General features: G+C 41.7%; 1 protein-coding gene across 1 annotated transcript; it reads right to left on the bottom strand.

The window, feature by feature from the left end:
* Nucleotides 1-27977, bottom strand: mxd1 (MAX dimerization protein 1). Its single transcript, XM_023979163.2, has 6 exons — nucleotides 26225-27977; nucleotides 25383-25482; nucleotides 8965-8994; nucleotides 4607-4721; nucleotides 1570-1729; nucleotides 1-1280 (listed from the first exon to the last, which is right to left on the bottom strand). The coding sequence occupies exons 1-6, from the start codon at nucleotides 26289-26291 to the stop codon at nucleotides 1081-1083; spliced, it is 672 nt and encodes a 223-aa protein (XP_023834931.1). The 5' UTR covers nucleotides 26292-27977; the 3' UTR covers nucleotides 1-1080.

The raw sequence follows: 27977 nt of genomic DNA, 5'->3' as shown, positions 1-27977 counted from the left end.
TTCTACTCCCCCCAATCATAAAAATTCTGAAATGGCAGGTGTGGACAAAAACAAAATGACAGCTTAATAACCCCCCCACCCCATAAGAGCCATAAACATGGAGGTATGTATCCGGCCGCTAAACCTGGTAGAGAAGAGAGGGATGGATGTATTGCTGCCGACCACAACAACGAAGAGTTTGTGGAACATGGATGACGTCACAGCCGTGCTTAGCGTCGTAGAACTCCCAGTGAGGCTTCACGTGGACAGTGCAGGTAGACAATTATTTACCATAAAGACTTACTGAAAGACTACACCTGATAACATTACTACAATAGCTGCAGTGTAGATTGTTTAAAATGACCACGCCACAGCTCTTTGACCAAGACCATCCATTCCTATACTCCGTTCCAAAATACCATGCTGTGATTGGTCAGCTGGTTAGTCAGGTGGCACAGCTCTGCTGTCTGTACCACCACCACCTATGGAGAGGCCAGTCTCATGGGAGAAATGGGCGAAATGGGATTTAGAGCTGGGGGTCGAGCGGGTTTCTCATCATGACTGGATTGCTTCAGATGGCTTCTGAACAAGAGAGAGAGGCAGTGGGGTGTAGGTGTGGTGTTGTAATCACATTCTCTAGCTGTCTTAAGTTTTCGGACGCTGGAAGGGGAACACTGCATGGATATGTGAAAAGTCAGTCACCTCTACTTGGCTTACACTGAAACAGACAGCAGAGCAGGAAGGACAGAAGGAAGGGGGAGGGCTGGTGGACACAAAGGGACGGACGGAGTGTCTTGTCCTCCTAATCCCACTCATAAAAAAACTCTGATTTGGGCAGTGCCACAGACTGATCCTCCATTCTGGTTGGCCGATGGACGATTGAGATAGGACGGTGGGTGTGTCTGTCTAAGAGGTGTTGCATTGGGGGTTTCAGGGGGGAAAGAGGTGGAATACAGCTGGAAAGGAGAAGGGGGCTTGGTCAGAACAGGCCAGTCCTGCTGGGAGTGAGGTCTGATTGGCAGAGACTGGTTGGTGGGCGCGAGTTAACTTGACGATAGAGGGACGCCGTTGCACATGGGCCAGAGGTTGAGGGCTGTGCTCTTATAGGCTGCAGCCCAAATGCTTGGCGTTCTCCTGAGTGTTTTGGTTCTGCAGGCGCAGGCTGGCGCTGGAGTAGCCCTCATCACTGCAGCTGCTGCGCAGGCTTCCCCTCTCGTCAGAGTCACTCACACTGCTGGTGCTCCACTCCAGATCCCCCAGCAGGTAGTCAGTCCCCTCCACGTCCACATCCAGCTCCTCCTCTGCAACACACAACACAGGTCAATATTATGCAGGTACCACAATCAGCACCAATGCGGTTTCTACTGAGCTCATATTCAATAACTTTGGTTAACATAAAGCCCCATCACTAAGAGTGGGCGGAAGGATTGGTGGAAGAGAATGGAGACCTTTATATTGTATTATAGTGTGGTTTGATGGAAAAACGTGAAACGTTGACAAAAAAAAAACGTTATACTGTAAACCTCCACAAAGCATTAATCACCCCAGTTCAGTTTGTAATGTAGGAGAGGGATTCCCTTGAGTGCTCACCCTGGTCTGAGTCAGGATTGTCGGAGGAGACGGTGGATCCTGTGCTGTCCATACGTGTTCTCTCCACCCCTAGCTGCTCCAGACGTCGTTGCAGGTGCCTCTGCTCCCTCTGCAGCTGGTCTAAGGTATGCTGGGCTCTCCGCTCGCTCTCCTCCAACCTCTACAGCAGACACACACATACAGTCAGACAGCATTACAGTCAGACAACATCCTCACTTTGTGTGTGTGCACACGTTGTGGCAGCTACTTTAAGACATGCTAACATCTCCTCTTGCCCTCCTGCAACCTCTGACCTCAGTACTGTATGTAAAAGTGATACAGTAAAGTAACTGTCCAGTGAAAATCTAACTTTAAACATTCATATTCTGTTAACTCATACTCAAATAAATGTTGACTCATCCATTCCAACAGAAAAGCTGCTTTTTAACAAACTAGTACTGAGTGATTAGTGCTTTTTGGTCTGTTTGGTTTCGGTTCAATTATTAAAAGATTATCACGGTTCTTCGATTTCGATTATTTGGGTGGAATGCTCTAACACAGAATAAAACTATTAATAAAAGTCCCATGATGGTAGTGACTTCCCATTAGCACTTATTAATCATCATTTATTCACATTATTTATATAAAATATTTCAGATGTTGTGCATATTATATTTGTTTTATTTGATGACTTTATTATTTCATTCTAAGTCATCATCTCATTTCTATAGAACAGCTGCCTATGCTGTCTGACAAAATCACTATTTTGTAGTTGTTCAAAGTAAATAATGCATATTTTTTGACTGCTGAATACCAACTATCAATCACTTAAATCATGAACGAATCAGAGACCGGACAAGTAAATGTACAATGGATATTGGTAATTTTAGTTAATTACCACATTTTATGCGCAAAACTATGTAGAATATTGGCCTGTTGAAAACTACAAATCCCTACAACTTCGCACAGTTCAGACTGGATCTGATGGATCTCTAGAGAAGCTGTGCATTGAGCTCAGAAAAAATGAACAAAATGGAATTCAAATAATTGTACCAACGTCGATCAATTAGTTGTTTAAAAACTGAAAAATAACCTACATGTTAGTTAATTGCTCAGCACTATAACATACTTAATTACAATTTTAGACATCTGGACACACTGGACAGTTAACTTTAATATATTGTACTGGCCTCATCCACACATAGTTAACCATGGATAGGTTCCTCTACAGCAATGGTTCCCAAACTTGTTATAGTCCCGTACCCCTTCAAACATTCAACCTCCAGCTGTGTACCCCCTCTAGCCCCAGGGTCAGCGCACTCTCAAATGTTGTTTTTTGCCATCATTGTAAGCCTGCCACACACACTATACGATACATTTATTAATCATAAGAATGAGTGTGAGTTTTTGTCACAACCCGGCTCGTGGGAAGTGACAAAGAACAGGATGCAAATAACTCTGCAATGTTGGGTTGTATTGGAGAGAGTCTCACTCTTAAATCATTTTCCACACAGTCTGTGCCTGAATTTAGTTTTCATCCTAGTGAGGGCCGAGAATCCACTCTCACATAGGTACGTGGTTGCAAAGGGCATCAGTGTCTTAACAGTTTACGATTTGCCAAGGCAGGACACTCTGAGCGCAGCCCAATCCAGAAATCTGGCAGTGGCTTCTGATTAAATTCAATTTTCACAGAACCGCTTGTTGCAATTTTGATGAGGCTCTCTTGTTTCGATATCAGTAAGTGGACTGGAGGCAGGGCATGAAAGGGATAACGAATCCAGTTGTTTGTGTCATCCATTTCGGGAAYGTACTTGCGTAATTGCGCACCCACCTCACTCAGGTGCTTCGCTATACTACATTTGACATAGTCCGTAAACTTGAGTTCATTTGCACACAAAAAAATCATACAATGATGGAAAGACCTGTGTGTTGTCCTTGTTAATGCAGACAGAAAAGAGCTCCAACTTCTTAATCAGCCTCAATTTTGTCCCGCACATTGAATATAGTTACAGAGTCCCTGTAATCCTAGATTCAGATCATTCAGGTGAGAAAAAACATCATCCAGATAGGCCAGTCGTGTGAGAAACTCATCATCACGCAAGCGGTCAGACAAGTGAAAATTATGGTCAGTAAAGAAAACTTTAAGCTCGTCTCTAAATTTAAAAAAAACGTGTCAATACTTTGCCCCTTGATAACCAGAGCACGTCTGTATGTTGTAAAAGTGTTACATGGTCGCGGCCCATATCATTGCATAGTGCAGAAAATACARGAGAGTTCAGGGGCCTTGCTTTAACAAAGTTAACCATTTTCACTGTAGTGTCCGAAACGTCTTTCAAGCTGTCAGGCATTCCCTTGGCAGCAAGAGCCTTTCGTGGATGCTGCAGTGTACCCAAGTGGTGTCGGGAGCAACTGCTTGAACGCGCGTTACCACTCCACTATATCTCCCTGTCATGACTTTTGCGCCATCAGTACAGATACCAACATGAGCAGCAGCTACATTTGGCAACATACAGACCATTAGTGGAATTCCCGCGAGAGAGTAACGGTTAACGTGATTGGATGTTAATTATTTGACTAGGCTACCTGTATTTGACATTGTGTCGTTATTTCTCTGAACACTAGATGGTTTAATTTTATTTTTGGCAGTGAAATGTGAACCACATTTTTATTTGGCGTTCCCCCGACGGCATTTCCCCCAGTTTGGGAATCCCTGCTCTACAGGGTAGYTAACCCTGGTCCTTGAGTGATGCAGGGTTTACTTTTTAACAAGTTGCCACTTCACTCCACCTTAAATCACCTAACCAACTGAGCTGTGTACTCTACAACAAACCTAGCTGTACACCAGTCACTCACCAGAGTTAGTGCTATACTCATTACCCTCTAGCTAGCCAGGCTAACAGATGTCTTTTTGTTTTAGTCAACTGTTGCTGTAACCATGCCAAGGGGTTAGCTGAGGCAGAAACAGACAAGCCCCCTCTTCTGACCTCTACAATGGTCAATTAAATTGCCCTCTTGAAACAGAAACCACTTGGAACTGATTACTTCCCGGCACACCCACCCCGATGTGTTTCTTGGCTCTCATCAACAGGCTGAGGGTGGTATGCCTGTTGGAGTCTGGTCCCAATGGAACGAGGGATTTCAATCGCTCTAAACACAGCCGTAGGTGTGCTCTTCTGCAGAGAGAGAGAGGGAGAGCGAAAGAGAGAAACGGAGAAGCATAATTAAATCAGTTCCCTTAAACCCTGGTAAACCAAGTCACATGTACAGTGGAATCATCTTCTATACAGATGTCCAATCTTAATCTGAACCCTTTCGTTGCAGGATCATTTTAATATCTGAAGAAATATTTAGAATCGCCACCAGGAGGCAGCCAGAAGCGGTGTTTGTATACAGTGCAGTACCGTACCTACAGTATACCTTATGTAGACTAATTGAGGACTACAGCGCATCTCGTGTGAGTTCTTATGTGGGTTATAATAAACTGACATTTGTAGGGGGTAGATGTATTTTTCATTAGGGGATTTTTTTTTTTTAGATAAATTGTTTTATTATATATGTTGAAGGCAAGCAATAAGCAGAATACATTTTTGGTTATATCAGTGCCTATGTGGTCCAGCGGGTTACAGCCGCTTAACCCGGCACACATATGCCAGAGACGGCATGGGTTCGAATCCGGCCCACTGCCCTTTGACTCATGAACAAATGTCTATTTTGGCTGCATTAATTCTCTGTGGTTACAAGGTTAAAACAGAAACAACTAAAAATGGGTTAACAGTTTAGGCATTCATTCCGAGTGATTAAGGTTAGGGGCGGGCTATGGTTTGGGAAAGGCTTAAAACAAAATAATTCAAAACAACATGCCTATGTATCATTAGTATTCATAGAGGACGCACAAATATCATACCCCCAAGACATGGGGGGGTGTACAATATTTGTGCGTCTAACTCTCATTCATCATTATTCATGATTCATTCAGGACTATCCGTAATCATGGTAGCATCCAAATGAAATGTAGTGTTTAGAAACATTCTATTTTTATTTGCAATAAAAGTGACTCCAAAATGACACAATACATTATTTACCATTCCTTTCTATTGGGACTATGTACAAAAAGTGCTGGAATTTCTAAACGGTTAACCCGATATGGACGAAAATACTGTCAAATTAAAACTGACAGTCTGCACTTTGACCTCAAAGTCACTGTCTCATTTCAAATCCTAAGTGCTGTAATACAGAGCGAAAACAAACACAAAGTCACTGTCTCAACAATTTTGGAGCTCATTGTATGTCTAGTTTAAACAAGGATTTTAATGTTTTTTTAAAATTATGCTAATTAGATTTCCGCAGGGGCGCAGACATCGACTCTGGGGGGGACATCGACTCTGGTTAATTGCATTTATTTCAATGTTTTCAAGAAGTAAAACGAATAGTCTGAATTTACACATCAGAGAAAAGTGTCTCAGCTCAACGAAATCGTCTTTGGATAGGCTCAAATACGTAAATATCTTGACAGCTTTACAAAATGAATATATTAAAGCCACACAATACAGGCTTCCAATCCACACTAAAGACCATAAAATTATACATAGCCTAATTATAAAACGTGGGAGAGCATCCACACTGGAGGAAAGTTTATCGCTCTACAATAGGACTACATCTGTCAATCAACTGATGAGCTTGTCAACTCAGCCAGTGAAACAAACAGTAGCCCATTATAGGTATTCACACCTTGTATTACATGACAATGGATAGGCTAATGGGTAGCCTACAGAATGTAGCCTGTTGGAATATAATCAAATGGCCTATTGCAAGTTGCAACCATCGATGGCACTAGATTAAAATCGACAGCTAATTCACCCACAATGCTGATCTCAATTACAACCACTTTTGGTAAACTCATTACCACTCCCTAAAAGATGTTGGGGTTACCTAGTCCTGCTTGTGCAGCGTACATGAGTCGGTCATGGCCACGTGATGAGGTAGCCCCGCCTGTGAACTTCAAAAACAGTGTTTCACCATATGGTTGGTGTTGTCATCGGAACAGCGTAGCCCTGTTTGAACAGACTATGGGCGTTTGACAATTATTCCGTTCAATAGAACAACTAATTTCCTTGTTTACCACAGCAAATCTACTGTGGCAATTTACCTGACACTTTGTATGAATGGAAACTAATGTTGGTGTAGCCTATTGTTATTATGTAATTTGTTTCCTATTTATATTACCCTAAACTGTCTGGTATGGTAATTTTTTATCAAGATCAGGGGTAAAATATCCCTTGACTGTCCACATTTGAAATGTGTAACTTAATCAAGTCAATCAGGGGGATTGCGTTATTTGTGCCAGAAGTGCATGGGCCAGAATGGAACCCACAGCAACACGGTAGGCCTATACGTGAAGGCAGCGGCCCTAACCGCTAGACCAACCCAGATTCAACTCTATTTTGACAGTTCATTCATAACCTTAGGAAACACTTGACACCTGTATGTTGTAGCCTAGTGGAGACCAATATCTACCTTGTGTTATTAAGCTATACAAAAAGACGGTTGTTGATGTATGGCTGAATTTCAGATACTTGTTTGTACATTTGAATGTTGCAGTACTAGGACCTAAGCCTAGTGTTTGAGCGAACGAGAGATAATATTATTTTGATAGCAAACCCTGATCTCAATGACTCAACTGCCCCCGCATGGAGATAGAGAACTGCTCATTTTCAGGGATTCATAAGGCTCATTTGAATTTCCTGATGCAGAAGGAAAATTCTCAGCGATCAAATTAAGATCCGACATCTGTAGTTCCATGTACATTTCAACAACATTGTTACTAAACACAGAGGAGAGGTGTGGTGATCACTAGATTTACATTAAGCTGTTCTGTATCCCTTTATTTATCCCCCCTTTATCTCCTCTCCTCACTTCCCCCTCTCTCTGTGCAGCTAAAGATGTGTCGGTGGGTGACCACAAGACCCTGCTACACAACAAACATAAAACACCTCCCCCTGGAGGCTGCTACATGCACACACAGGCAGGTGGGAGGAGGTACAACCAATTTTGTGTGTGTGTGTATGCTTGCGTGCACCCCAAAGGCCACGTGTGCATGAGTGGGGTGAAATTGCACAAATGTGGGCTAGTTGAGAACATTTTAAATGTTATTTAAAGCTCAAGGCTAGGTGTATGGAGAATATTTGGTACTGGGAGTACTCCAGAGGGATATGAGATCATAGTATGCGTTTATCAATTTCAACTGCAGCATGAATGAGTAATAACTATTCTAATGCTCCTGGGTGAGAGAGCGACACAGAGCCACCGTGGAAAACACACACACACACACCCCCTCTCGCTCTCCAATAAACACACAGGAGACAAACAAATACACAACGGAGTGGAACACATCCAGGTGACGTTCCTCAGCTGGCCCGAGGCTTAGCTTAGTATGAACTAGTCCAAAGGGCAAAACACTGGGATGCCATAACATGACAGAGTCAGGTTACACAGTGGCCAGCTCCACCAGGCAGGCTAAGCTGCTATGGGACTCACTGTAACAGAGGACTTGGACTGAGACAGGGTGGTGGGCGTTTAAGTGGGTTCATACGAGCACACACACACACAGAAGTTGACAGAGGGAATGAGTCTCACTGTTCTCTCCTCTGGCAGTGTGTTAGTGGGCCAAAGAGAGACCAGGCACAGCCAGGGAGAGGCCACAGAGAGACCAGTGGTCTACCTGGCATGCCAAGACTACCTGGCATGATGACTCCTTGCTGTCCCCAGTCCACCTGGCCGTGCTGCTGCRCCAGTTTCAYCTGTTCTGCCTGCGGCTATGGAACCCTGACCTGTTCACCGGACGTGCTACCTGTCCCAGACCTGCTGTTTTCAACTCTCTAGAGACCGCAGGAGCGGTAGAGATACTCTTAATGATCGGCTATGAAAAGCCAACTGACATTTACTCCTGAGGTGCTGACTTGCTGCACCCTCGACAACTACTGTGATTATTATTATTTGACAATGCTGGTAATTTATGAACATTTGAACATCTTGGCCATGTTCTGTTATAATCTCCACCCGGCACAGCCAGAAGAGGACTGGCCACCCCTCATAGCCTGATTCCTCTCTAGGTTTTTTCCTAGGTTTTGGCCTTTCTAGGGAGTTTTTCCTAGCCACCGTGCTTCTACACCTGCATTGCTTGCTGTTTGGGGTTTTAGGCTGGGTTTCTGTATAGCACTATGAGATATCAGCTGATGTAAGAAGGGCTATATAAATACATTTGATTTGATTTGATCCCTTGTAGGATAAGCAGTAGGATTATCCTCCGGGCTGCATTCTGCACTGTTAATTTCCCGGTAATAACTCTCTCTGGTGCTCCTAACTATCCATGTGGGAATGAGGAGAGAGACGGCGACCTTGATGTGGGATTCGACCTACCTGTTCTTCTCCATCTCGTTGTGTATGGATCTGTAAACAGACAGAGGGACACAGAGGTTAGAAACTGTCCTTACAAATCGTCGCACAGTAAATTCAGCGTGCTTCAGTAAAGTGCTTTAAAGATTCCTCTCCTCTCGTTTGCCACCACTGCAGTCAGCCATGGAGTTATTACAGCGAGAGAGAGGCTTGTGTTCGGCCCAGTCTCTGCCCATTTCCCAGCAGCTCTCTGAAGGAACCCAGTAGCATGGACCCCCTTCCACCACCTGCTGCAGCAGCCTGGAGGACTTTAAGGAGGAAGCCTTCCCATGTCGCTAGCAGATTTTCACCCATCCTCCTCTCTCAGGTCACCCAACCTTGTGAACCCCGCTCTCACAAGGTTTGGCCCACAAGTTAGCAGAGGTCAGCACTCTGGTCTGGATGAGGGGATTGTGGAACATAGGGGAGCACGATCAGCCTGTGCCAGAGAATTTAATCAGCCAAGTTGTTAGTGAGCAGGACCTTTCACCTGAAAGACATCAGTGGCAACAACACCACCATTTAGACAACTTAGCCGTAATCTTGTCCACCAGCCCCTCCCAACTTCTCTCCTGAAATTCTGTGGTCCCCAAGAACACCCCTATGAACTTCCTCCCTACCCAACTGTAGCTCCCCAGGAAGAGTATGAAATCAGAGTATGCATCAACGCTGGGACCGAGATAGAAGCTGTTTTTCAATCTCAAGGCCATCAGACTGTTAAATTAGCCATCACTAGCCGGCTACCACCCGGTTACTCGATCCTGCACCTTAGAGGCTGCTGCCCTATGTACATAAAATCACTGGTCACTTTAATGTTTACATACTGCCTTACTCATTTCATATGTATATACTGTATTCTATTCTACTGTATTTTAATCAATGCCACTCCAACATTGCTCATCCTAATATTTATATATTTCTTAACTCCATTATTTTCCTTTAGATTTGTGTGTATTGTAGTGAAATGATATTACTGCATATATAGATATTACTGCCCTGTTGGACCTAGGAACATAAGCATTTCGCTACACCCGCAATAGCATCTGTTAAATGTGTGTATGTGACCAATAAAATGTGATTCTCTGGCCCATCTCCCCATAAATCAGACCCTCACTCTTCTCCCAGTTCACCTTAGCTGATACCGCCCCCTCAGAGAGCAAGCGAAAGAGACAGTGAGAAGGCGGTGGGATGGATACGAGAGACAGAGAGACAGAGCGAGAGAACGAGAGAAAGCGATGGTCATATAGATAGACAGAGATGATTTAAAGGCTTCCTGCATTGCAGTGTACTGCACCGTTTACCAGCAGCCTAGAGTCCTACCAGCTCTACCAACAAGAGCACACAGACACACAGATTTCTCTCTTCAGGCTCCACACAGCGCCAGGAAGCCGGTCAAGTCTCTTTTTCTGAAATAATCTGCAGAGCAGGGTTGAGGTCAATTCGGGATTCCTGAATTGAAAACAATGAATTTGAATTGACCACACCCCACATGAAGCAGAATTTGAATAGAAAAAATAACAATTCAACTGAGACGTGAAACATGAGTCTCATTAATTTGACAAATATTTTATTACATTTTTCTTTGTCATCAGATGTTAGGTTGTTCCCTTCCATTCTGTAGTGTTTGATCTTATCCATTCTGGGAAATGTATATATTTTTGTTATATTAATATTTTTTAATCTTTAAGGGAATTATAAATTATTAAAGACAACTCACAACATGATCCTATAATATTTCCAGACCACTGAAATTATTTAAAATTATTTTAGGAGTCCGTTTTCAACCTTATGCTACATGGTATTGGTAACCATACATGTCAAAATAACATGTTCTATGATGATGTTTAGAATCATTCATTCAGATTTCATTTAATTTTAATTATACTTCCTTTATTTTAAATTAAATTCAGATTCTGCTTCCTGTGGGCGTGGCCAATTCAAATCGAGTTCAAGAATTTAAAAGCAATTCGCAACTCAATTCTGAATTGCTCCATTGAGTGTAATTTGCTCAATTATTAGGATAGTACTCTTTCATACTTTTGTCTACTGTAAATTCATTTTTATTCTGTTGTTGCCAGCGATATTCATAAAAACACTGAAATAAAAAATATATTTTCCCACTTTTTAAAATGTATTTAGAATATTTAAGTGAACCCCCTGCAGTACCTGGTTGCGGACCCAGGTTGAATACCCCTGCTAGGGATTTTAAAAAGTGAACCGTTAGTCTGTTAGCTGCAGAAAATAAAACCTTGTCCTGTCATGTTTATCAGTTTATAGGTTAATTTGCATAATTATGTGGAATAATATTGGTGTCAGAATTTAACAAATCGTGTCAGTCATAAAACTTGAACAGTGTCTTGGTTGACTGGAATTATTATTTTGCCAAAAATAGTAGCTAATGTACAGTGAGTTTAGGGTTAGAAAGTAGCTTTCTTGCGTCAACTAAAGGCTGTCTCTAGTCAGTTAGCCGTGCGCAAGAGCGGAGACTCGTTTCTAGGCAACTCACAGATAGGCTGCAGGGAGCAGTAGGAGTCTAGAGAAAGGAGCAGCATGAAGCAGCTAACAACAACAGCTAAACTATCAATCAAAAAACCTTTACAGTATTTCTCTCCTGTTCTATTGGTTTTCATATCAACTTTCTTTCGTTGTCCAGAAGCCAAAAGCACAATCCTAGTAATATCAGCAACCCATCCTAGTTGTTGCATATTTCAGGGATGCAAACTGGTGAGGGCCCAAAAAGGTGACAAAAATCCCTGTTAGGGGGAAATGCAGGTTTTAACTAATTAAACAACAAAGAATATGATCTACATGATCAGTCTCTATGTGTAAAATAAAAAGTGGTTCATGTGAACCTGACTCACAGCTAAAAAATGTAAGGAAAGCAATCCAATGTTATTTGTTGCCTAGACAATACAATAATATTGCAGCTAGCCATGACAGCCTTTATAATAGAACGCTTGTGACCACACACACAAATATTGTACTTGGGGAAAAAAACATCTTAAAGTAGAAATTGTTTCATTCTAACAGACATATTTTTGCTCTATTATAGTGGCCACTATAGTAGACATCGATCAAGAGCACAAGGCTACATGTGTGCAAAAATAACATTCACTGAGTAAATTTTTTAATAACCCCCCTCACACTCACACAAAGGTGTTACTGTCAAGTTCAACACAACAAAAGCAATATCTGTGGGCTACACTACACATTACTACATTGCACACTTTCTGCTAGTGGACATCTGTTCTAAAATGTGCCAGCAGAGCATGATACCCTTCGTTGGCATAATTTATCTCTTTCAGGCAGAGAGTACACCTGGCATACCCCTTTTTATCCACTGTATTGAAAGAGGGAAAGTGTGTGGCATTTCTTTCACCTCTATTGGCATCCAGCATAAGCCAGGCCCAGCTCCAACTACACTTGATCCATGAATCCACTTGTTTAACAGGCAAAGCCTCATTTTCACCTAATTCTCTCATTCTGAAAATTAACCACATACTGTATAGGGAAAACAATATTTCACAGATAGTAGTTAACCAGCTAACGAACTAACATTTCACACAGATTGCCAGGGTCCAGTAAGCAACTAACACGTTATAACTTGAGGAACGGTTGTGCCGAAAAGCTCCCCCCTGACAGAATCCACCCCTTCACGTGAACGCTCTCAATTCTTTATTGCTGCGACTTGCTTGCTAGTTGAGATTTCTTATCATGTTAGGCTGCGGTTCATTTTATTTTCTATGTAATTTTGATCGCAGGGGAGGCACTAGTAATGTCTGCAGTTTTTGGTTTGGCTATTTGTTTCAAGTGCATTAGTCTATAAATAAATCTATTTTCCAAAATGTGTCATCTCTCTCATGTCTTAGACTAGTAGTTGTTCTGAAATTGTTATTGCTTGCCTACATTTTACTCCCTCTGTTTAATATAACACACATACATTAATTATTCATTTAGGTTGCCTATCCTGATGTGAAGTTTGTTCTATAGAAAGTATTTGACTCTGATGTGTGCTACAGAGTATTTGACTGTAGCCACAAAATTAAGGAAATTAGAAGGGGGGGGGGGGGGMGATTTCAGCAAGGCCATTTTCTTGCCTGCCAAAATTCTCCCCCTCATTCTATCTTGGGACTGCATGGCCTGGCACACTTCAGAATCATTTTTGGTGCCCTATCATGCCCTCTGATATGTGCCACAGAATGTATTAGACTCGAGTCACAAAAGGAAGTGGTTATTTCAGCAATAATAGGTTCAGAGCCCATTGTGCTTTTCCCTCTTAAGGCTTTTGATTAAAAAAATTACACTTTTTTCTGTTTTCATTTTTAAGAATGTAGCTACAGTAGTAATAATAAAATAAGAACAATAATACATCTAAAATGTGTACTCTGGGCAAAAAATAAAGTTAAAATATATAAGTCAACATGAGTGCATATCCATAATCACAGTAAACTGTTAAAATAGAAGACAAAAATGTATAATAATATAATAAACAAAACTACGACTGAATGTGCCTGCATGAAGAATCCCCTCCCCAATAGGTCCCTTCGCCCTCAATAGGACACACCCAGCACCTCCACCATCCCCATCAACCTCCCCCAACCCCTCATCCACAAAACACAATGTTAATAGAAAAAAAAWAWATATATATATACACACACACACACACACATATTCACAGGACACTTCTCTTTTCTCTTTTCCTACATCAAATACGCAGGTGTCATTTTCACCTGGATGACAGCACATAAATCAGCAAGACGGAGATGCTCTTCATCCGAGGGAATGACTGCCCATAACCTGAGGTGATCACGTCATTTACATTCCAGCCCTTGTCAGCTCCAGATATGACTACTTCAACTCACACCCTGCTGGAATCCCTGCATTCTCAGATTCCCCTCGGTTATTAATCTCTATATTGTAATCAATAAAGTGTTTCAAAATGCTGTACTTTTATTAACATATATGTTCAGATCATTCCTGAGAGAGAAGGGGTGTAATATATCCAGATGGGCGTGTGGTACCCTTCCTCACCCATGCCTACAAGATGTTACTTTTATTTTATTTCATTTGATCTTTATTTAACCAGGTAGGCCAGTTGAGAACAAGTTCTCCTTTACAACTGCAACCTGGCCAAGATAAAGCAAAGCAGTGAGATACAAACAACACAGAGTAACACATGGGGGCCTCACGGGTGGTGCAGTGGTCTAAGGCTGTGCCACCAGACACTCTGGGTTCGAGCCCAGGCTCTGTCGAAGCCGGCCGCGACCGGGAGGTCCATGGGGCGACGCACAATTGGCCCAGCGTCGTCCGGGTGAGGGAGGGTTTGGCCGGCAGGGATATCCTTGTCTCATCGCGCACTAGCGACTCCTGTGGCGGGCCGGGCGCAGTGCATGCTGACCAGGTTGCCAGGTGTACAGTGTTTCCTCCGACACATTGGTGCGGCTGGCTTCCGGGTTGGATGTGCGTTGTGTCAAGAAGCAGTGCGGCTAGGTTGGGTTGTGTTTCGTAGGACTCATGGCTTTCGACCTTCGCCTCTCCCGAGTACCTACGGGAGTTGCAGCAATGAGACAAGCCTAACTACTACCAATTGGGGAGAAAAAAAAGGGGGTAATTTTTTATTTATTTTTTATTTAAAAAAAGAGTTACACATGGGATAAACAAACATACAGTCAATAACACAATAGAAAAATCTATATACAGTGTGTGCAAATGTAGTAAGATTAGGGAGGTAAGGCAATAAATAGGCCACAGTGGCGAAATAATTACAATTAAACACTGGAGTGATAGATGTGCAGAAGATGAATGTGCAAGTAGAGATACTGGGGTGCAAAGGAGCAAAAAAATAAATAACAATATGGGGATGAGGTAGTTGGGTGGGCTATTTACAGATGGGCTGTGTACAGGTGCAATCGGTAAGCTGCTCTGACAGCTGATGCTTAAAGTTAGTGAGGGAGATATGAGTCTCCAGCAATTTTGGCAATTCATTCCAGTCATTGGCAGCAGAGAACTGGAAGGAAAGGCGGCCAAAGGAGGAGGTGGCTTTGGGGATGACCAGTGAAATATACCTGCTGGAGCACGTGCTACGGGTGGGTGCTGCTATGGTGACCAGTGAGCTGAGATAAGGCGGGGCTTTACCGAGCAAAGACTTATAGATGACCTGGTGTCAATGGGTTTGGTGACGAATATGAAGCGAGGGCCAGCCAACGAGAGCATACAGGTCACAGTGGTGGGTAGTATATTGGGCTTTGGTGACAAAATGGATGGCACTGTGATAGACTACATCCAATTTGCTGAGTAGAGTGTTGGAGGCTATTTTGTAAATGACATCGCCGAAGTCAAGGATCYGTAGGATAGTCAGTTTTACGAGGGTGTTTGGCAGCATGAGTGAAGGATGCTTTGTTGCGAAATAGGAAGCCGGTTCTAGATTTAATTTTGGATTGGAGATGCTTAATGTGATTCTGGAAGGAGAGTTTACAGTCTAACCAAACACCTAGGTATTTGTCCACATATTTTAAGTCAGAACCGTCCAAAGTAGTGATGCTAGACGGGCGGGCAGGTGCGGGCAGTGATTGGTTGAAGAGAATGCATTTAGTTTTACTTGCATTTAAGAGCAGTTGGAGGCCACGGAAGGAGAGTTGTATGGCATTGAAGCTCATCTGGAGGTTTGTTAACACAGTGTCCAAAGAAGGGCCAAAAGTATACAGAATGGTGTCTTCTTGTGGGGTCTTTGCCTTGAAAGTAAAAGAGTATGTAAGTAATGCACAATTAACCTACTGAAAGTATACTGACTAAAAGGCTAAACAGAACTGTCAAATTATATTATAGCTGTGTCGTTGTATACTGGCAAATTAGAATCTTAAGTTTAACATAATTTTGTTGGGGAAAACTGAAATGCCCATCAAATTTTTTCCCTAGTTTGCTGAATGTGTTGTAAAGGAGTCGTCGATTGTCTTTTCAAATACGGACAAAGATGTTAACATCATGAGAGAAGAAATAGCAGTCACTCTCCTCCAAAACACTGGTATGTTCAATTTCTAATTTAATATAACTGTAGATATGGTTATCTTTGATCCAACTTCTGACTAGATGGCCACTAAAACAAATATTTAAATAATTCTGTTACAAGAAAGCTATACTATTCCCTTGTTCCCTGTTCGCGGGGAGGTGGACAATAATGAGGAAGACACTAACTGGGTAATTGCTTGTTCATTTCTAAAGGCACATTTTTAGGAGTACAAATTTGTATAAGCAGTAATATTTCTAGAGGTAGTATCATCCGCTTGTCTGATAATTAAATAATTGTAATTCAAGAAAATGTATTTAATGTTTTAAATATATTAAAATTCTTCATCATAAATTTCAGATTGTTTGTGACCGCTGCCCACGATGGTTCCACCAGTCCTGTATGAAAACCATTCCATCATTGGAGGATTATGTCTGCGCCGACTGTCAGGATTAGGTTAGGTTTGAGCTCCAGGCGACAGTAACACCTGGAAAGCTTTCCATAAAAAGTGGACTAAATGTTCAGTCGAGCTTTTGCAGCTTCCAATATTTGTTTATGTTATTTATTGGATTTTTATATTTGATTTGTCATTTTATATCTTATTATGCAAAGATCGAAATTTGTATTTCTTATTTAATGTTTGTTAAACTTAAATTTGTGATGTTATTGTGTGACAATATTTATGTATTATCATTATTTTCTTAAACATTACAAAATGTTTATGTTTCTTTATACAAAAATGTTGCTTTCTGTGGCACACACTACTGGTCCATATGAGCTACCAAAATGATTCTGAAGTGAGCCAGGCCTTGCAGTCCCAAGATAGAAGGGGGAGTAGAATTTCAGCAAGCAAGAAAATGGCTTTGCCGAAATCCCCTTCTAATTTCCTTAATTTTGTCACTAGATTCAAATACTTTATAGAACAAACTTCACTCAGGATAGGCAACCGCAATTAATAATTAATGTATGTGTGTTATATTAAAACTTCTTAGGGATAGGGGGCAGCATGTTCACTTTTGATGAATAGCGTGCCCAGAGTGAACTGCCTCCTACTCTGTCCCAGATGCTAATATATGCATAGTGTTATTACTATTGGATAGAAAACACTCTGAAGTTTCTAAAACGGTTTGAATGATGTCTGTGAGTATAACAGAACTAATATGGCAGGCAAAAACCTGAGAAAAAATCCGAACAGGAAGTGGGAATTCTGAGGCTGGTCGATTTTCAACTCATCGCCTATTGAAATCCAAGTGGAATATGGATCTGTTTGCACTTCCTACAGCTTCCACTAGATGTCAACAGTCTGTAGAACGTTGAATGAAGCTTCTACTGTGATGTTGAGCCGGATGGGAGCTGTTTGAGTCAGTGGTCTGGCAGAGAGCCAGGTCCTGGTCACGCGCATTCCACGTGATATCGACTTGCGTTCCATTACTTCTATAGACACAAAGGAATTCTCCAGTTGGAACGTTATTGAATATTTATGATAACAACATCCTAAAGATTGATTCTATACTTAGTTTGACAAGTTTATTCGACCTGTAATATAACTTTTAGAAGTTTTCGTCCGAAGTTCACCTGGACCTGCACGAGCGTTTGGATATGTGTACTAAACGTGCTAACAAAAGTAGCTACTTGGACATAAATAATGGACATTATCGAACAAAACAACAATTTATTGTGGAACTAGGATTCCTGGGAGTGCATTCTGATAAAGATCAAAGGTAAGGGAATATTTATAATGTAATTTCGTATTTCTGTTGACTCCAACATGGCGGAGAAATGTTGTTTCTATCTGAGCGCCGTCTCAGATTATTGCATGGTTTACTTTTTCCGTAAAGTTTTTTTGAAATCTGACACAGCGGTTGCATTAAGAACAAGTGTATCTTTAATTCTATGTAAAACATGTATTTTTCATCAAGGTTTATGATGAGTATTTCTGTTATTTGATGTGGCTCTCTGCAAATTCTCCGGATATTTTGGAGGCATTTCTGAACATGGCGCCAATTTTAAACTGAGATTTTTGGATATAAATATGCACATTATCYAACAAAACATACATGTATTGTGTAACATGATGTCCTATGAGTGTCATCTGATGAAGATCCTCAAAGGTTAGTGATTAATTTTCTCTCTATTTCTGCTTTTTGTGACTCCTATCATTGGCTGGGAAAATGGCTGTGTGTTTTTTGGACTTGGCGGTGAGCTAACAATCATATGTTGTGTTTTTGATGTAAAGCATTTTTTTTTTTTAAACCGGACACGATGGGTAGATTAACCTCTCTGCGCTACGGATCCCTTTAGCGGGATCATTTTCCTAAACAACCGCTGAATTGCAGGGCGCAAAATATTACTAAAAATATTTATAATCATGCAATCACAAGTGAAATATACCAAAACACAGCTTAGCTTGTTGTTAATCCACCTATCGTGTCAGATTTTGAAAATATGCTTTACAGCGAAAGCAATCCTAGCTTTTGTGAGTGTATCAATCAATGCTAGAACAGCTAGCCCCAAATTAGCATGGTCACGAAAGTCAGAAAAGCAATAAAATTAATCGCTTACCTTTGATAATCTTCGGATGTTTGCACTCACGAGACTCCCAGTTACACAATAAATGTTATTTTTGTTCGATAAATATTACTTTTAACAAAAAAACGCCATTTGGGTTGCGCGTTATGTTCAGAAAACTACAGCCTCGTTCCGTTCGACGAAAATTCCAAAAAGTTTCCGTAATGTTCGTAGAAACATGTCAAATGTTTTTATAATCAATCCTCAGGTTGTTTTTAACATACATAATCGATAATATTTCAACCGGACCGTAACCTATTCAATAAAAGAGAGAAAGAAAATGGAGAGCTACCCCTCTCGTGCGCAGGAACTAATCAAAGGACACCTGACTAGTTTTGAAAAATCTTGCTCATTTTTCAAAATAAAAACCTGAAACTATGTCTAAAGCCTGGTCACAGCCTGAGGGAGCCATTGGAAAATGATTCTGGTTGATACCCCTTTAAATGGAAGAAAGACGGGAAATCACTTCCGGGTTAGATCTCCTCAGGTTTTCGCCTGCAAAATCTGTTTTCTTATACTCACAGACAATATTTTGACCGTTTTGGAAACTTTGGAGTGTTTTCTATCCTAATCTGTAAATTATATGCATATTCTACAATCTGGACCTGAGAAATAGTCCGTTTACCTTGGGAACGTTATTTAAAAAATAAATCTGACCCCTAGCGTCAAGAAGTTAACAAGATGTTTATCTTTCATTTGCTGTATTGGACTTGCTAATGTGTGAAAGTTACATATTTCAAAAAAATATTTTTGAATTTCCTGCGCTGCCTTTTCAGCGGAATGTTGTCGAGGGGTTCTGTTAGCGGAACGTGTGTCCTAGAAAGGTTAAACATCGAGGAGGGAGTAGAAATTAGGCAAACAATAAATATTTCAGAACAACTACAAGTCGAATAAGACATGGGAGAGATGACAAATTTTGGCAGCGATTTATTTAGACTAATACACTTGAAACAAATAGCCAAACCGAAAACTGCAGACATTACTAGTGCCTCCCCCGCTATCAAACCGACATAAAAAATAAAATAAAAAATGAAACGCAGCCGAACGTGAACATCTCAAAGGCAAGCAACTCGCAGCAACGAAGAATTGAATGTGTGCGCGTTCACGTGAAGCGGGGGAATTCTTTAAGGGGGAGCTTTTCGGCACAACAACGGCAAGCAGTTGTATACCTGTTAATACTGTAATGAAACAGCAGGGAGCAGGTCTCGAACCCTTGACCTTCTATCCCGAGGTCCGGCGCGCTATCGACTGTGCCGCAAAAGCATGCTCGTCGATTTCCGAGTCGATTTCCGCGGTTATAAACCCAGGGTCGTTACACTACTCCCTCCTTTCAAAGAGCGCGTCATCGCTCTCACCGGCCAAGCACACGCACGGTCGTGGATGCAAGGTCCGATCACTTCTGACACCAATGTAATGAAACAGCAGGGAGCAGGTCTCTAACCCTCGACCTTCTAGCCCGAGGTCCGGCGCACTATCGACTGTGCCGCAAAAGCTCATCTGATGTTAGCTAGCTGTCTGACTTTATTAGCCAGATCATTTTCAAACAATAAACTCAATTATTTTATCAGCTAAGTTGGCTAATGTTGCTCAACATTTCTCTGGCTAGCTAACGGATTCGATCCAGCTAACGTTACTATAGCACGATACTTGTTCCACCACATTTTCTCCCTCACCTCAAACTTTCCAAACGCCAGTTGTTTTTCAGTTACAGCTCATGAAGTACGCTTCATCCCCTTCTCACCCCGTCTCCGTGGTCAGGCTTCTCACCTACCTCTTCGTTATCGTTCAGGGGACGCGCTGCTGTAAATTAACTGGCAAACTGCCTTTGCACCTTACTACTGTCTTTCCAGGGCGCACGCTGATGCTGTAACTAGCACATTGGTTGTATCTTATCTCTTCAGTCGCGTGCTGCATTCTGTTATGTGAACAATTGGCTGAGCCCTGGACACAGCCAGTATTGCTCCAAACGCGCATCACTCGTTCGCTTACAGCCAGCAGTGATCCGAAGCCCACCCCCCCAAACTTTTCTCATCGGATCTACACAATTCACGTACGTCACCTATTTTGCATTCAAAGCGGCGAATTTTCGCGGAAAAGGTGACTAGTTTGCATTCCTTATACTTATTGACAGTTTTCCTATAAGTTTCTAAAGTAGACGTTCATCTCTGTCACATGAAACGGCTCGCAGAAAGTCTTTTAAAACAGTGCTTCACATTCCAGTAGTTGCATCTTCAATAATATTAGAGGATAGGTTAACTATTGTTGCATGTTTTTGTAAGGGCTTAATGAAAAATATTTGTTTCTTCCATGCCAGTGGAGGCTGCTAAGGGGAGGACGGCTCATAATAATGGCTGGAACGGAGCAAATGGAATGGTATCAAACATGTTTGATACCATTCCACCTATTCCACTCCAGCCATTACCACGAGCCCATCCTCCCCAATTAAGGTGCCAACAACCTCCTGTGTCCCATGCATATTATTTTCTGTTGGTCACATTTTACTATTTGGAGCAAATTTTACCATTTGTTAACCAGTTAATGGGGGTTGGTTAGTCGTCAACAAAATTGACTGAAATTTCCATCCCCTACACTACACATACAAGTGCTTGATGACTCCAGACAGAGAGCACCGTTCATATGACAGATTAGCACAGTACAGTAAAGCTGACTGGTCGAGAGATGACTAGGTTTGGGATATGAATACAGCTACTTGTGTAACCCATTTCCCATGTGAGGGGGGTGGGGGTGGCACGGGGGCAGGCATGCCACTGCCAGAGGATCATCTCAGTCCTTTGGACTCACTGGATCTCCAGCAAGACATTCCTGAGGTGCTCTCAGTCACTGATGACATTACTATAGTACCTCTCCCAGGCCATATTACTGTACAGGACAGGGCCACTTCCCCCCCACTACTTTACGTGCTGCCTGGCCCGCTGTACATGGGGAGCCCATGCATTACTGTACTATCATAGAAATAGAAGGCTCAAAATGGCCAGAAACAAAGAACATTCTTCTGGAACTCGTCAGTCTATTCTTGTTCTGAGAAATGAAGGCTATTCCATGCGAGAAATTGTCAAGAAACTGAAGATCTCGTACAACGCTGTGTACTACTCCCTTCACAGAACAGCGCAAACTGGCTCTAACCAGAATAGAAAGAGGAGTGGGAGGCCCCGGTGCACAACTGAGCAAGAGGACAAGTACATTAGATTGTCTAGTTTGAGAAACAGACGCCTCACAAGTCCTCAACTGGCAGCTTCATTAAATAGTACCTGCAAAACACCAGTCTCAACGTCAAAAGTGAAGAAGCGACACCGGAATGCTGACCTTCTAGGCAGAGTTGCAAAGAAAAAGCCATATCTCAGACTGGCCAATAAAAAAGAAAATGTTAAAATGGGCAAAAGAACAGACACTGGACAGAAGAAGATTGGAAAAAAAGTGTKATGGACAGACGAATCTAAGTTTGAGGTGTTCGGATCACAAAGAAGAACATTCGAGAGACGCAGAAAAAAATGAAAAGATGCTGGAGGAGTGCTTGACGCGATCTGTCAAGCATGATAGAGGCAATGTGATGGTCTGGGGGTCCTTTGGTTGTGGTAAAGTGGGAGATTTGTACAGGGTAAAAGGGATCTTGAAGAAGGAAGGCTATCACTGCATTTTGCAACGCCATGCCATACCCCGTGGACAGCACTTAACTGGAACCAATTTCCTCCTACAACAGGACAATGACCAAAAGCACAGCTCCAAACTATGCAATAAATATTTAGGGAAGAAGCAGTCAGCTGGTATTCTGTCTATAATGGAGTGGCCAGCACAGTCACTGGATCTCAACCCTATTGAGCTGTTGTGGGAGCAGCTTGACCGTATGTTACGTAAGAAGTGTCCATCAAGCCAATCCAACTTGTGGGAAGTGCTTCAGCAAGCATGGGGTGAAATCTCTTCAGATTACCTCAACAAATTGACAACTAGAATCCCAAATGTCTGCAAGGCTCTAATTGCTGCAAATGGAGGATTCTTTGACGAAAGCAAGGTTTGAAGGACACAATTATTATTTCAATAAAYKAATCATTATTTATAACCTTGTCAATGTCTTGACTATATTTCCTATTTATTTTGCAACTCATTTCATGTATGTTTTCATGGAAAACAAGGACATTTCTAAGTGACCCCAAACTTTTGAACGGTAGTGTATATTATTATTTTCATACATTTTTGGGATGGAAAAAACACTTTTAGGGTAAACTTAAATGACCAAAACCAGATATAAATTATGTAGAAAATAATGGAACTGTATATTTTTTATTATTATATTATCTTTGAGAACTAACACTCACCTAAATAAATGCTAGACAGTCGAGGAGAATTTAAAATTTCAAAAACAATGAATTTAGCAGTATTCATTTTGTTATGTTTGAGAAAAGAACACAGCATTATCCATGGCAAAATACATAGAATTGCAAGAAACTTGCTTCAAAACTGCAAAATGGTATTTCAGCTGCACGGAGAAATTTGTAAATTTGTGGGATATTGGCATAAAAATTATAAAAAGTTATCTACAGCACCATGACGGGGGCCTCTAAAAATTCTATGAAATTTAGCAGCGCCAAGAGGGCTGCCACGCCCACCACCTAAGCCACTTTTTGATCCAGAAAAAAKCCTGTACTAGTAAACAGCACCTACCATGTCTATGCTATTTTTAGTAGTATACTATACTGTGTAGTTTACTGTAAACTAGACCGTGGCTGTCCTGTATGTATGTGAATGCTTTACATGTATGTACTGGTGGCTCTGTCAGCCCAAGCTGGAGAACTAAGCGACCCATCAGTCCAAACCAAATATTGTAATAACACCAGGTTCCTATTACAATGGACGGAGGCTTAGGTATAAATAGACCAGTACAACCCCTCCTTTATCCCTGTTTAGATTTAATGTCTAGTTATCTACAGTTACTGTCTGTGTGGTCGGGCGAGGCTATGGACACCTTGACACATATAGGCCTAGGTAAGACCACTGTAGGAGGCTGTTTTCACACCTAGGTGTCTACAGTGCCTTGCGAAAGTATTCACCCCCTTGGCATTTTTCCTATTTTGTTGCCTTACAACCTGGAATTAAAATAGATTTTTTATGGGTTTGTATCATTTAATTTACACAACATGCCTATCATTTTGAAGATGCAAAATGTTTTTTTATTGTGAAGCAAACAAGAAATATTACTAAAAAACAAAACTTGAGCGTGCAAAACTGCTCCAGCTCCTTCAAGTTGGATGGGTTCCTGCTGGTGTACAGCAATCTTTAAGTCATACCACAGATTCTCAATTGGAATTAGGTCTGGGCTTTGACAAGGCCATTCCAAGACATTGAAATGTTTCCCCTTAAACCACTTGAGTGTTGCTTTAGCAGTATGCTTAGGGTCATTGTCCTGCTGGAAAGTGAACCTCTGTCCTAGTCTCAATTCTCTGGAAGACTGAAACAGGTTTCCCTCAAGAATTTCCCTGTATTTAGCGCCATCCAGCATTCCTTCAATTCTGACCAGTTTCCCAGTCCCTGCCGATGAAAAACATGGGATGGTGTTCTCGGGGTGATGAGAGGTGTTGGGTTTGCGCCAAACATAGCGTTTTCCTTGATGGCTAAAAAGCTACATTTTAGTCTCATCTGACCAGAGTACCTTCTTCCATATGTTTGGGGAGTCTCCCACATGCCCTTTGGTGAACACCAAACATGTTTGCTTATTTTTTTCTTTAAGCAATGGCTTTTTTCTGGCCACTCTTCCACAAAGCCCAGTTCTGTGGAGTGTACGGCTTAAAGTGGTCCTATGGACAGATACTCCAATATCAGCTGTGGAGCTTTGCAGCTCCTTCAGAGTTATCTTTGGTCTCTTTGTTGCCTCTCTGTTTAATGCCCTCCTTGCCTGGTCTGTGAGTTTTGGTTGGCGGCCCTCTCTTGGCAGGTTTGTTGTGGTGCTATATTCTTTCCATTTTTTAATAATGGATTTAATGGTGCTCCGTGGGATGTTCAAAGTTTCTGAACTGTTTCTATAACCCAACCCTGATCTGTACTTCTCCATAACTTTGTCTCTGACCTGTTTGGAGAGCTCCTTGGTCTTCATGGTGCCGCCTCTTGCTTAGTGGTGTTGCAGTCTCTGGGGCCTTTCAGAACAGGTGTATATATACACTGAGATCATGTGACAGATCATTGCACACAGGTGGACTTTATTTAATGAATTATGTGACTTCTGAAGGTAATTGGTTGCACCAGATCTTATTTAGGGGCTTCATAGCAAAGGGGGTGAATACATATGCACCCACCACTTTTCTGTTTTACATTTTTTTAAACAAGTTATTTTTTCCCCATTTCACTTCACCAATTTGGACTATTTTGTGTATGTCCATTACATAAAATCCAAATCCATTTAATTTACAGGTTGTAATGGAACAAAATAGGAAAAATGCCAAAGGGGGTGAATACTTTTGCAAGGCACTGTCAGTAAGCTGGATAACATCAGAAAGAGACAGACAGACAATTGGCAGGGTGAGGGTGTCCTGTCCTTTCAGGAGGGACGCCCGTCAGGGTTTACTGCCTGACTGCTGCAGTTTATCCCTGGACACCTTGATCGACCTCAAAAGGCTTGGATTCCCCATTATTGTATGTAGCTACTTGCTAAACTCTGTCTGAATCGGATTAATACTTTTCCCACCTGGGTCACTGTTGGGGCTAAAACTGCACAACACAAAGGTCTTGTTCTCTGAAAAACTGATCTTGCAGTTTTAGGGTATTCCCTTGAGGGGGTTTACTCTACACAAGGACGTATAGACAGAACTAGCTCAAATGACTATACCTGCTACTGGAGTCCTTCTTGCTTTTATTTTTCCGTTTCAAGCTGTCCTTCTCTTTGCTGCTGGTGAAAGGTAACATGGAGGCATAGCCATGTTCAGCTTCTGGAAATAAATGAGCAGGATATAAATCAATCCATCACTGTAATTCACAACACAGTGCAATGAATTCATTCAATGCAACCATAGACATTCCAATGAAAACTGATGAGCCATAAATGTGAGATGAGGGAATACTGTATTTTTTGGCTAGGTAAGAAGTGACCTATTACTTGTATCACGTTTGTAGTTATATATCTTGAGTATAAACATAAAATCTCGATTTATGATAATTTCCCCCCTTGTCAGCCAATGATGTCATCTGAACTGGTGTAAACCCTGCTGGCTCCCCAGCCTAACCACAAAAGAGAGAAGGGAGAGGTGGGAAATCGTTTGGACAGAACATCAAGATCAAACCCATTGGCACAAGCATGAACCTTTCCCGTGTGAATGTGACAAATAATGTATTTTTCTACCAAACATGTTAATTTCTGCATGTCAGTAAAATTGCAACACTATACTTCAAAGTGTTTGTAATAGAAAATATCCCCTGCATGGTCGACTGTTTTTTCTGCTGTGCATTTGTTGTTGCTGTGAGCATATTGCTGCCAGCTGGCCCCCTTATTCGATGTACAACGCAATTATTAATTTATGTTTTTAAAATCTGGTCTACATCAATAATCAATAATTTATAATTAACCTGATAAATGGATTATGACAGGTGCACTCCCCAGCAATTCAAATGAGGCAGGGTAGCTCACTAATGATATAAAAACAATATGATACACAAAATATGTTAACACTGTACCTCTTTCTCTGCGATCAAGGTATTCTGCTGCTTCGATCAACATCTGCACCATTTCGATCGCCGCCATTTTCAACAATAACACTGATAAAATGACAGAGTCAGATTCAGAATTTGGATAGCTAGCTACTCAACTGCTTCTGACTGTGGCTAGTCAGGGTACTTCACTTTCGGTAATGAAAATAAGCAAGAGATGGATGCAAATTCTCGACAACAGAAGTCAGTTATCGGTGTGTGTGATAGTGCTCTTGATAACTTAATTGACGAAATACTTTGTCAAATTCGCTTGGCTGATGCTGGCTCGCGGTTACAATCGCTGTTACGGGTGCAAGCAAGCTAAATGCTAGCTACCTACAATGTTTTTGGAATCACGAACACAAATATTTCAGGCAGAAAGCCTTGTTCTTGAAAAAGTAAAAATGACAATCCGCAGATGGCTCTCAAACAAATGACGTTATAATTTATTAGTCGAACAGAAAATGTACAGCAACTCGAGCTGGCAAGAAAAACTAACGTCTACCCGGTTAACAAATTAACTTCATACAGTCTGCCTTAAATATCAAAATTAGGTACGCTTGTGATATAACCATATATTAAAAAAATTTGTGAGATCTATTCGAAATTTCGAACCAGCGAATATAGTTAGCTATCCAACGTCAAAACAGCCTCGTCAAATTCAAATACCATAACTAACAAGCGCCTAGTTATGCTGGCCGATCGCGTGTGGGTCGTCTCGAGCTGCAAAGGCTGACACAGATGTTTATAAAAAAATACTAGGTCAAAAGAGAAGCTAGATAAACTGCTACCTTGCAACAGTGTTTATATGAACGACAGCAGTTTTGCTGGTAAACTACTGTGTTTGCCAGAGAGCTTATGGGTGCGTTCGTAAATTGACTCTGGAGTGCCAGAGTGCGCTCTGGGCGTTCGTAAATTCAGAGCGTTACGCTCTCGGAGCGCACACTGGACGCTCTGGCCAAAGAGTAGTGTTGTTCCAAGCATTCTGACCTCACAATGGCAGTCAAGCACCCAAGCTAACGTTGGCTAGCTTCTTCCAGACAAAAAATGAGAGAACACCTCTGACCATTTTACTCGGCCTAGCAGAGCTGGTTAGGATGTTTTCATGTTATCCATACTGTTGGTGACTTACTGTGATTCGGGCAACATTTTAATTACGCTTTTTTTCCCGACGTTTACTGGCACTGGCCATTCGTTAATCCATCCGTTATTCTGCGCACTCAGACGAGAGTTCTCTGAAATCGGAGTAGATAGCCAGAGTGAATTTACGAACGCGCCCTATGTGAGCTGTGGTGCGATTGGGTACCCTAAATAGTAACACCAACAGGGCTGTCATGTGCAACTGGTTAACAGTTTTGCCATTTTGGCGCCATCATATCACATTAGTCTGTTGTTACAGGAAAAGAGCCACAATGGAGTCTTGTTTCTCTATTGTTGGCACCAAGTGTTTTGGCGTGCCATTGATTGTTCTCACCGAGTCAAATCGCGATTCGTTAACTCGCACGAGCAGCGCGTGAAAGACCACGCCCCGTGGACATGCTGCTTTCGCTGAGTTAATCGGTGATTGGTTTTTCAGTGTTGTTTGCTTTGTTTCGAGTTCAGTGGTTGGCGGAATTCACATGCTGCGCCACTTTTGGGGCACTTCGTTTTGCATTGCCAGGTGGCCCGGGTGAGTGAAGATTTTTATTAAGGACCAATGGAGTGGTCTAAATTGTATACACTCTGCCTGACAGGGGTACCG

This window comes from Salvelinus sp. IW2-2015, linkage group LG33 (genome assembly GCF_002910315.2).
Source record: "Salvelinus sp. IW2-2015 linkage group LG33, ASM291031v2, whole genome shotgun sequence".
Taxonomy (NCBI): Eukaryota; Metazoa; Chordata; class Actinopteri; order Salmoniformes; family Salmonidae; genus Salvelinus; species Salvelinus sp. IW2-2015.
Note: the sequence above shows the minus strand (reverse complement) of the source record. Positions and strands in the feature narration are given on the sequence as shown.